Source organism: Malaclemys terrapin, chromosome 11 (assembly GCF_027887155.1).
Source record: "Malaclemys terrapin pileata isolate rMalTer1 chromosome 11, rMalTer1.hap1, whole genome shotgun sequence".
NCBI classification, from domain to species: domain Eukaryota; kingdom Metazoa; phylum Chordata; order Testudines; family Emydidae; genus Malaclemys; species Malaclemys terrapin.
In genome coordinates this window covers 78,558,512-78,569,430 of record NC_071515.1, presented here as the reverse complement: position 1 = coordinate 78,569,430, position 10,919 = coordinate 78,558,512, and the positions used below count along the sequence as shown (strand labels likewise).

At 57.4% G+C, this 10,919-nt stretch overlaps 1 protein-coding gene across 1 annotated transcript in view; it reads left to right on the top strand.

Annotated features, from left to right (window-relative positions):
* Window positions 1–261: 261 nt before the first annotated feature.
* The window catches only part of LOC128845483 (motor neuron and pancreas homeobox protein 1-like), a 31,317-nt gene continuing 20,659 nt past the window's right edge, over window positions 262–10,919 (top strand). Inside the window, exon 1 of the mRNA XM_054044236.1 lies at window positions 262–1,006. Coding sequence (XP_053900211.1) covers window positions 571–1,006 — 436 coding nt within the window. The 5' untranslated portion in view covers window positions 262–570. The remainder of the gene's footprint in view (window positions 1,007–10,919) is intronic.

Sequence of the window (10,919 nt, the reverse complement as noted above, 5' to 3'; positions counted from 1 at the left end):
CTCGGATCCGACCCGCAAAGGGGGAGTCGCTCGTGCATTAGGGAGGAGTCCACTGCCTGGGGGCAGCAGCGGGGGGGGGGCAGTGAGAGCCCGGGAGCAAAGGGGCAGGTGGAGGGGCGATGAACCCGAAGCACCCGGGGGGGGGGGGCTGTCCAGAGGCGGGGTGGGGGGGAGGCTGTCCAGAGGCGGGGGGAGGGGAGGGGGGAAGGAGCCGGAGGAGGAGGAGGAGAGAGGGAGGTGACTGCAAAGAAGCCACCAGCCGCTCGAGCGGCGAAACTTTCCAGCGCCGGGGCCCCCATCCCGGCGGAGCCGCTGCAGGTGCGCTCAGGCTGGGGGTGAAGGCGCCCTGGGGCCGGGAGCCCTCGTGAAGGGACCCGGGCGGCCCCCTGGAGAAGAGGCAGGGCTTGCCCTGGGAGGAGGCTGCGGACGGTCCAGTGAGGAGTGAAGCCGCCGCGGGGAGCTCCTGCCTGCGGGGGAGCAGCGAGTCTCCGGGACTTGGGGTGGCCGAGGGCCCCCCCGCGTCTCTCCCGAGGGCGCCGGGTCCGCAGGGGGCCGGGCTGTGCAGCCCCCATGGAGAAGTCCAGGAACTTTCGGATCGACGCCCTCCTGGCTGAGGAGCCCCCCCGGCCCGTGCCGAGCGCCTCCCCGCAGGGCCTGAGCCCCGAGAGCTCGGCGGGGAGCCCCGGCTCCTGTGCCCGCACCGAGACGCCCTCTCCCCGTGCGCCCCAGGGCGTGGCCCCCCTGCCTGCCCCGGGATTCATCCCCAAGCCCGGCTTGTTGCATCTGCCCCATCCCGGACTGAGCGCCCTGCCGGCCATGTACCCGCCCCCCCTGTACTCGATCGGGGCGCTGGGGGGGCAGCACCCGGCTTTCCCTTATCCCGGCTTCGCCCACCTGCCTCAGCCCGGCCCGGAGCACCTGAAGGCCGCGGCAGTGGCTGGATCGTTCTCGCTGGAGCACTGGATCCGCGCTGGAATGATGGTTCCCCGGCTCTCGGACTTCCACGGTGAGTAACAGCTCTCGGGGGGCAGGAGACCGGGGGCCCAGGGCGCAGCGACCAGCAACTTCCCTAAAGGGAGCGAACTCCCGGGGACCCTTGGGGAAGAACCCCCCTCTCGTGCGTCTGCTCCGGGCTCCCCGGCTCGCACTCGCTGCGGGGCAGAGGCTGGGAGCAGGCGGGTCAAGGGAGGGTTTTTAGGCACCTAGAAACAGGCCGGAGGAGGAGGTGGGAAGCGGGGAATCCCACGTGGGGAAACCGGCGTAAAACCCGGCCACCGCCAGCCGCGCTGCCCAGGGCGCGGGGGAAATGTCTCTCTCTCTCTGATGGGTCCCCCCATTGCCCGCCGATATCCCCCCGGACCGCCTCCCCGAGGGGTCCCGGGTGCCCAGCGCTGCCCGGAGCCGGTGCCAGGGCCCAGGAATACCGGGATCTTGGAGAGTTTGGGGAGCCGGATGCGCTGGGGGGGGGAGTGTCGTCGGTTCCCCGTGGGGTGTTTCTTCCTGGGGGGTCTTGGGGACGCGATAGGGGGTGCAAGGCACCAGCGTGTCTAGGGTCCACGTGCGCTTTGCGCACCAGGGCTTCGGGGCCTTATCTTCGGAGGCAAGGCCCCGTCTGCGCCTCTGGCCTAGAGAAGCTGAGCGCGGAAACCCGGCAGAGCGCGCAGGGGTCGAAAGGAGCTAGCGAAACAGGGTGTGCTCGGAGGCACGGCCGGCCCCGCGCACCCGGAGCCTGGCTAGTCCCGAGTCACAGGCAGGTCCCTGGACACGGGCCCAGACCCCTCGGCACCAGGGCACTGGAAGGCGGCTGCTGGGGGTCGGGATTTTGCTCCGGATTTTGCAACATCCGTATAAACGAACTTTCGGATCACAACCGAACCCGGAGCGCAGCAGATGCGGGTGGAGATGGGACGATAGATAGATAGATGGGGTTTGTAGCACACAGCGGCTGGGTGCGGCCATCTCCGTTCTCGGGCCCACTTCTCCTGGGGCCAGGGACAAGCTGTCAGCCTCGCCGCGCTCTTCTGCGGGTCCTCCCCGGCTCCAAAGCCCGGCCCCCACCCACAGGAGCTGGCCCCAAACCTATCACCTGCCCCGACCTCGTCTCTCTACTGTCCTGGGATCTACCGGGCCACAACAACACCACAAAGCGCAGCGTTGTGAGCTGGTCCTGTACTCCGATCCCTCCCCCGTCTGCCGGACTAGGGGATCCTTGCGAGAGACAGGCCGGGGTGTGGGATACATAGATTAGATTGTAAAGATCTGACTGTTTTAGTCTCTCTCTCTCTCTCTCTCTCTCTCTCTCTCTCTCTCTCTCGCCATACACCCTATCTGTCTAATCTAATCTATCTATCTATCTATCTATCTATCTATCTATCCCCAGACACCCCCTCTATCTATCTATCTATCTATCTATCTATCTATCTATCTATCTATCCCCAGACACCCCATCTATCTATCTATCTATCTATCTATCTATCTATCTATCTATCCCCAGACACCCCCTCTATCTATCTATCTATCTATCTATCTATCCCCAGACACCCCCTCTATCTATCTATCTATCTATCTATCTATCTATCTATCTATCTATCCCCAGACACCCCCTCTATCTATCTATCTATCTATCTATCTATCTATCTATCTATCCCCAGACACCCCCTCTATCTATCTATCTATCTATCTATCTATCTATCCCCAGACACCCCATCTATCTATCTATCTATCTATCTATCTATCTATCTATCTATCTATCTATCCCCAGACACCCCCTCTATCTATCTATCTATCTATCTATCTATCTATCTATCTATCTATCCCCAGACACCCCCTCTATCTATCTATCTATCTATCTATCTATCTATCTATCTATCTATCTATCTATCCCCAGACACCCCATCTATCTATCTATCTATCTATCTATCTATCTATCTATCCCCAGACACCCCCTCTATCTATCTATCTATCTATCTATCTATCTATCTATCTATCTATCTATCCCCAGACACCCCCTCTATCTATCTATCTATCTATCTATCTATCTATCTATCGATCTATCTATCTATCTATCCCCAGACACCCCCTCTATCTATCTATCTATCTATCTATCTATCCCCATCCACCCCATCTATCTATCTATCTATCTATCTATCTATCCCCATCCACCCCATCTATCTATCTATCTATCTATCTATCTATCTATCTATCTATCCCCAGACACCCCCTCTATCTATCTATCTATCTATCTATCTATCTATCCCCATCCACCCCATCTATCTATCTATCTATCTATCTATCTATCTATCTATCTATCCCCATCCACCCCATCTATCTATCTATCTATCTATCTATCTATCTATCTATCTATCTATCTATCTATCCCCATCCACCCCATCTATCTATCTATCTATCTATCTATCTATCTATCTATCCCCATCCACCCCATCTATCTATCTATCTATCTATCTATCTATCTATCCCCATACACCCCATCTATCTATCTATCTATCTATCTATCTATCCCCAGACACCCCCTCTATCTATCTATCTATCTATCTATCTATCTATCTATCCCCATCCACCCCATCTATCTATCTATCTATCTATCTATCTATCTATCTATCTATCTATCTATCTATCTATCTATCTATCCCCAGACACCCCATCTATCTATCTAGCGGCAATGATCTCATAGTCCGGCAGAATGATCGAGGAATGAAGTGTAGACGGATCTGGGGGGCACCGGGCCTCTGTCTTGCGAGCTGAATTTTCAGAATTCAGCGGAAATTACAAAAAATAAAAGTGAAAATCACCTGCCGAAACGAGCGAGCAGCAGGAGCTAGGAATGGAAGGCCAGCCAGCCAGACACAGGCAGCCAGACAGACGGACACCTGCGCGCAGTGGATGGGGCAGGGAACGGGTCCCGCGGGAGTTCGCGCCTCAGCCAACAGTTTTCTCTTGCCGAGAGCGGCGCTTTTCTTGCAATTAACGAATTGTCCCGGTGCCCCGTCAGCCGCGGGGACCCGCCCTGCGGGGTGGGGCCGGGCCGGGAAAATGGGGCCCCGGAGGTTCAAAATCTGCACAGGGCGGCGCAACCAAACCGGGCCGGGACCTTCTGGGCAGAACCGCCCGGAAACCCTCCGCCTCAGGCCACCTCCCGCTCCTGGGCTGGGTCCCTCCGATTCCCGGGGCGAGGGGCGCTGGGGGGCGGGGGCGGGGCCAGCTTTGGAACCCAGAATCGAAACGTTTTTTTCTGCAATTCCTCGTTTTCCGTCGCCCCCTCGGTCCGTCTCGTGGGCCAGGCAGCGCCAGGCGAAATGCCCCTCTCCGAGCCCCCCAGCCCGGCAGTTCCGTGCCCCTGGGGAAGCCAAATTCCTCCCAATGAAAGTATTTACCCCGCTCTGAAACGCCGGTTTTCTGCCTAAAGACTGAAACGACCGCCGGGGCGGGGTTGCGAAGACCCCCCCGCTCTTTGCTCCGGGGGGGGGGGTCCCGCTGTTCGAACACGAGGCAGGAGCGGGAAGAGACCCGCCAGGCGCCCCGCACGGGACATTTCGATCCCTGCATTACTGCGCCGCACCGGGCCGTTGGCCCAGGGCCTGGCAGCCTCGCTCGGACCCCGCATTGGCTTCAGCACCTGCCCCCGCCAGGCTCCGGGACCCAAAGTCCGGACTTTCGTTTCTAATTAAAACAAAGCTTTTCAGGAGGCAGCGGCGGGAAATTCGGGGGTTTCCGCTCCCCAAAACCTCACCTACCGGGAACCCACTTTCCAGCCTCGCTCCCCAGCCGGTCCCTGGCCCGGTCAACCGACCGCAGCCCCCCAAACTCGAAGCGAACTGTTATGACCTCGGTCTGCCCCCCCGCGTCTATCCAGCGCCCGGCCGGCACACGCCTTGCCCATTCCTCCCCCTGCTCCGGGCTTTGCTCCTGGTCCCCGTGTGAACGGGCCCGGCCGCCTCGGGGTTATTCGGTGCGCGGGTCTCTCCGCCACTCCCTGACGCAGGTTTCACGCGCAGCCAAATCTCGGATTTCCCGGGAATGTGGGTAGGTCGGTTCGTGGCGCCCGGGCTCAGGAATGAGGGGCAGGGGGAGCAGCTCCCAGCTGGTCCCTCCCAGCGCCCGCGATCTGCCCCCCACCCGGCCGGGGGTCTGCAGGGCCAGCACCGGCCCGCCAGCGGAGGAGGGACGGGGCTGCTTGTCCGCAGCGTGGTTCAGACCTGGGCTCCCTGGCCGGAGCCAGCGGGAAATCCCCCCCCCCGCCCTAGCTCCCCGCAGGGGGACCCAGCCCCCCGGGCAGCGCATCTGGGGCCGTTCACACTGAGAGCCGGGCGGAGGGTCCGTTCCCTTTGCTCCCCTCGGGACTAGCGTTCCCAGGAGCCCGATCCGGGCCTCAGCGCGGCGTGTCCCCGTTTCTCTCCCGGGGCTGGGTTCCTGGAGCGGGGCGCGGCCCCTGGGAACGGGGGTGAAACGGCTGCCGCCCCAGCGCGTCCGAGCCCGGAGCGGGAGGGGAGCAACCCGCGTGTGGATCTTCCCCGGGGTGTGGGTCTTTCTCCAGCCCGGAGCCCGCGTTCAGTTCCCTGCGGCTCGGCGGTTCCCTGGCCGGCGGCGGGTAGCTCTGGGCGGGGGAGACCCCTTCATCGCCTCCCGGGGCAGGGGGAGACCCGCCTGGTGGTCCTCCTGCCTCTGCGCCTTAATCCTGAACCCGGCGCGCCGCGAACAGGGAGCGGGTCGGCCGGTTTCTGGCCGGTGCTAACAACCTCTGGACCCCGCGGGGGACAGGCTGGGAAGCTCCCGCGGAAACTCTGGTCAGTGCTGGGCCGAGGGGAGACTGGGGTGAAGGGGGCCGAGTTTCTAGACAATGAAGGGGGGGTCACTAAATGTTTGTGCTTGAAACACACTGAACAGTAACCGGGGTGGGGGGATACCAGCCCATAAGCCGCAGACAGGCCAGCAATGGCAGAGATGCCAAGACCAGAAGGAATCGTGTCCAACCTCCTGTATAGGGCAGGCCAGAGAACTGCCCCCCCCAATCCCCGGAGCAGAGCTGTTACCCCAGCCAGGCCTGATTTACAGATGGTCAGTGATGGGGACCCCCCCCCCCCTTGTTCCAGGGTTGGCTGTGTGGCATGGCCGCAAACGAGCCAATCCCAGGCGGGTGGAATCAGTGTTTGGCGGGGGGGGAGGAGTTTTCTCAGGGGGAAGCTGGTTCCTTTGGACTCTGTCCTGTCCCTGGGGAGCGCTCAGCCCCCCGTTCCAGCCCAGTTGTAGAGACTTTCTGAGATGCAAACCCGCTGGTTCCGGGCGAAATCTCTGAAATCAGTTCAGTTTCTTTTGGTCACGTGTGGATTTAAGTTACATTGACACAAGCCAGATTGAAATCGGTTTCAGTGCCTCTGTAGTCGGGGATTGTAGGGGGCTTGAGTGAACTCACCACTGCAACTTTTCTAGCAGGGACCAGCCCGGGAGGGGCGTGATGGCCAGGAAGCTTCGGCCTGATTCTCTGCCCACCGGAGCCGCACAGGGGGCAGGGAAGGGAGGCTGGGAAGAGAGGAGCGGGAATGCACCAGGAGATCCACTCATACAGCTGGGGGCGTTGGGCCTTGCAGGGGCACATGCCTGGTACACTTGCTGCAGGCAGCCAAGGGAGCTGGTGACTTGGCAGAGGCTGACAAGGCGGTTGAATTGACAGGCCGCCAAGGTGACTTTGTTGGCAGCATTTTGGGTGGGGTGGAGGGGACCGACGGGGGCCTCAGAGACCAGGCTGACAATGCTGGTCATTAGCCCTGTGTCCATGGAGCTCATCCCTGGTTCCTAGAGCACCAGGCCCGGCGCTGGGATGTGCAACACATCGGAGAGTTTGTTAGAGGGGCTGGATCCTCAGGCAAATGGCTCCGTGACTTGTGTGGAGGTTTTGCCCGGGGACGGGCTGAGGGCTGCACGGGGACTTTTGCCCTTGGCTTCAATTGGAGCAGGAAGAAGGGGCACTGGGCTGACCCTGTGCAGAGCACAGACAGAGTCACTTCACCCCATGGCTGGTGGGTCACCCTTGAGGCCTGACCGCAGCTGAGCACGTGAGTCACAGTGAATGAGTCAGAACGTGGCTGTTCCTCTTGTACGGGACCAGCCAGCCCGTTTCTGGGATTGACTCACGAGGGGCAAGTCTTTGTGAACAGCCCCCGCCAGTGACCCTGGCTCTGCAGAGCATTAGCGGCTTGGGGATAGTTCCTCCTGGTCATTTGTGGTGCTGTTCTGGTCCTGGTCCACGTGGCTCGCAGAGCTAACCCGGCCAGTGCAGACTGGGGACGGGCCAGTTGAACGTACAGTTTGAATTTTGCTTCTGAGGAACGTTCAAACTCACATTTCACATGTACATGTTTCTGTGCTAGTGACTCTCCATTTTGTGGATATTTGCAGGGAAAAAACTGAAACAAATATTCACTGGTCGCTTCTTCCCCCGTTTGCTCTGCTCCAGTTGTGACAATAACAGAACCGTAATTTGCCTTTGTGTATTTGCAACGACTCCTCCCCACAATGGGGCATTAGCAGGCTTTGAAGTCAGGTCCTGCAGTACCAGAAAACAGCCCTCTACCATTGAAGCTAACAGTGAACGTAAGAGCGGCCAGACTGGGTCAGACCAAAGGTCCATCCAGTCCAGTGTCCTGTTGTCACGGACTCACAGATCGTGCCCACTCTTGGCCCCGTGTGGTCCGTGGGGGGGGGTGCCCCTTTCAGTGCGACAGCCCTTCTCGGGGGTCCACTCTCTCTTGGGGTCAGGCCCCTCCACCTCCTGGAGCCGCACCTCCCTGAGCCTTAGCACGTCTGTCTCTGCCATGGGCCCCCTCAGGGAGTCCACTCGCTCTGGCCCCCCGGGGCCTCCACCCCCGAAGGGGTTGACACAACCTTGTTCTCTAGACCGGAGTGACTCTCAGCCAGCGTAACACAGGAGGGTTTATTGAGAGTTGAACACAGCACAGGAAACTCTCTGACCCTCAGGCCTGGCCTCCCTCAGCCCAGCACATCCCAGTCTTCCCTGCATCCAGGTGGGCTCTACCTGCCCCCTCTCTCCAGCCCAGAGCCCCCCTGCTCCCAGCTGGGCATCTGAGATCCCCGGCCCCAGGCCCCGCCTCTGTCCATTGTCTTCTCTCCAGGGAAACAGGGTCGTAAACCGGGGCCTCCGCTCCTGCTTCTCTCCTCTGGCTGGAACCGGCTGGTTCGGTCACTGGGTCCTCACTCTGCAGCCCATTGTCCTCCCACTGGCCAGAACCGCCTGCATCTCCTCAGCTGGGCCTCTGGGTCGGGGTCTCAGGTCACCGGTCACTGGGGTCTCCATCCTTCCGGCCATTGGCTGGGGTCCCAAGTTCCCTCTCCGGTCCTCTGCAAAACAAACTCCCTCTCCCCTCACCTCATTAAAGCAGAAACACCCAGGGAAACTGAGTCCCACCCCCTCCGCATGCAAACCATTGAAACCCCACCGAAAACAAGAAAATCCCCCATTTCGTCATACCAGTCTTCTGACAGTGGCCAATGCCAGGTGCCCAGAGGGAGTGAACAGAACAGGGGATCATCAAGTGATCCATCCCGTCGCCCATTCCCAGCTTCTGGCAAACAGAGGTTAGGGACACCATCCCTGCCCAGCCTGGCTAATAGCCATTGATGGACCGATCCTCCAGGAACTTATCTAGTTCTTTTAAGAACTCTGTTAAAGTCTTGGCCTTCACAACATCCCCTGGCAAGGAGTTCCACAGTTTGACTGTGTGTTGTGTGAAAAAATACTTCCTTTTGTTTGTTTTAAACCTGCTACCTATTAATTTCATTTGGTGGCCCCTAGTTCTTGTGTTATGAGAAGGAGTAAATAACACTTCCTTATTTACTTTCTCTACACCGCTCATGATTTTATAGACCTCTATCATATCCCCGCTTAGTCGTCTCTTTTCCAAGCTGAAAAGTCCCAGTCTTATTAATCTCTCCTCAGATGGAAATTGTTCCTTCCTCCTAATCGTTTTTGTTGCCCTTTTCTGAACCTTTTCCAATTCCAATATATAACTTCAGTGTAACTCTATTAACATGCCTCAGTAGTAGGCTGTTGTCTAGTGAACCAGCCAGTAGAGTGGGACTGGTAACATACGTTACAAGCATATTAGCCAACACACCAGGCCTATAGCGCTAAGGTGTTGGGACCTTGTTCTGTCCGGGGTTTTCTCTCTAGTTCAGAGGAATAGCTATTTATAGATCTGTGTCCCAAGTCTGTCCTTGCCCTGTATCTCCCATTGAAGTCAATGGAAATCCTGCTTGTGCGGGATTAGGTCCCGAGTCATTAAAACGAAGCCCGATTCTTTGATGAATTGGCTATTAAAAGCATGGATTTATTATGTAAGTTTAGTGATTTAATAACTTCAAAGCCCATTTAAAAAAATACAGCCAGGCAATCTGGTTAATTAAAAGCCCAGCCGGATGAGTAATGGAGAGTTAAAAGGAAAAGCCCCATTATCTCCCATCTCCTGAAATTAAACACCTCATGATCGGGCCAAGACAGCCGTGGGGCCGTTCTCTGGGGATAGGCACCTTCCTATGGAATGTTTCCTCTCTCCTTCCCATGCAGAAGTGGGGTGTGTGTGGGGGGGAGACAGATCCATTTACAGCTTGTATTTGGTGTTGCATTTACAAAGCATCAGGTGTTAACTGGCTGCATTTTCATACTTCATGGGGCTAAATACGACTACATTCACTCCCGGGTGGAATTCGCCCCTTTGCCAAAGGCTGGCCTGAGGGTGAGATGCCCTTTGAGCCCCAGGGGCTAAAGCGGGGCTATGGAGTGTCTCGGGCTTGGGGCAGCCTTTGGCAAAGGGGTGAATTTCACTCTTCTAGTCACATTTACTGGGCAGAATCTGAACACCTGCAAGATGGGGCATAGTCACCGCTCGGTGCCTGTCTGCTTTTGGTCTGTTATTAATATCGCACCTGTTGCCTGGAAGAACTGGACTCCCAAATGCTACACCAACAGTTCTCAAACTTCATTGCAACAAACATTACTACACGGCCCCAGGAGGTGGGACCGAAGACCGAGCCCCGCTGTCCTGGGGGGTGGGGGGTGTCAAAGCTGAAGCCAAAGGGCTTCTGCCTTGGGTGAGGGGCATGTAACTTTAACCCTGGGTGGAGGGGCTTGGGCTTGGGCTTCAGACTTGCTGGGGCCCAGGGCCAACACCAGCTTTGGCGACCCCATTAAAACGGGGTCCCGACCCACAGCTTGAGAACTCCTGGGCTATAGTGATCCCAGACATTGGGCATCTGATCGTTCCCAGAGACATGCAGGCAAGGAGGCAAATCCTGAATCAGACAAATGCCAACGGCCCCGCAAAGACGCGGCTTTACTTCCACGAATAGCTGAACTGAAATCAATGGGGCTGGCCCAGTGCTGCATTATTCCTACACTGGCCTGAGATGGGGAAACTAGACAAGGCCCAAGCTCCAAGCATCGCAAGAAGTCCCCGGCAGGAATGGACTGGCCCAGCGGAGCTGCACATGGGAGTAAAATCAACAAACATGTGGCCAAGGGGGATCCAGTGGACATAGTGTACTTAGATTTCCAGAAAGCCTTTGACAAGGTCCCTCACCAAAGGCTCTTACGTAAATTAAGTTGTCATGGGATAAGAGGGAAGGTCCTTTCATGGATTGAGAACTGGTTAAAAGACAGGGAACAAAGGGTAGGAATTAATGGTAAATTCTCAGAATGGAGAGGGGTAACTAGTGGTGTTCCCCAAGGGTCAGTCCTCGGACCAATCCTATTCAACTTATTCATAAATGACCTGGAGAAAGGGGTAAACAGCGAAGTGGCGAAGTTTGCAGATGATACTAAACTGCTCAAGAAGTTGAGACCAAAGCAGATTGTGAAGAACTTCAAAAAGATCTCAGAAAACTAAGTGATT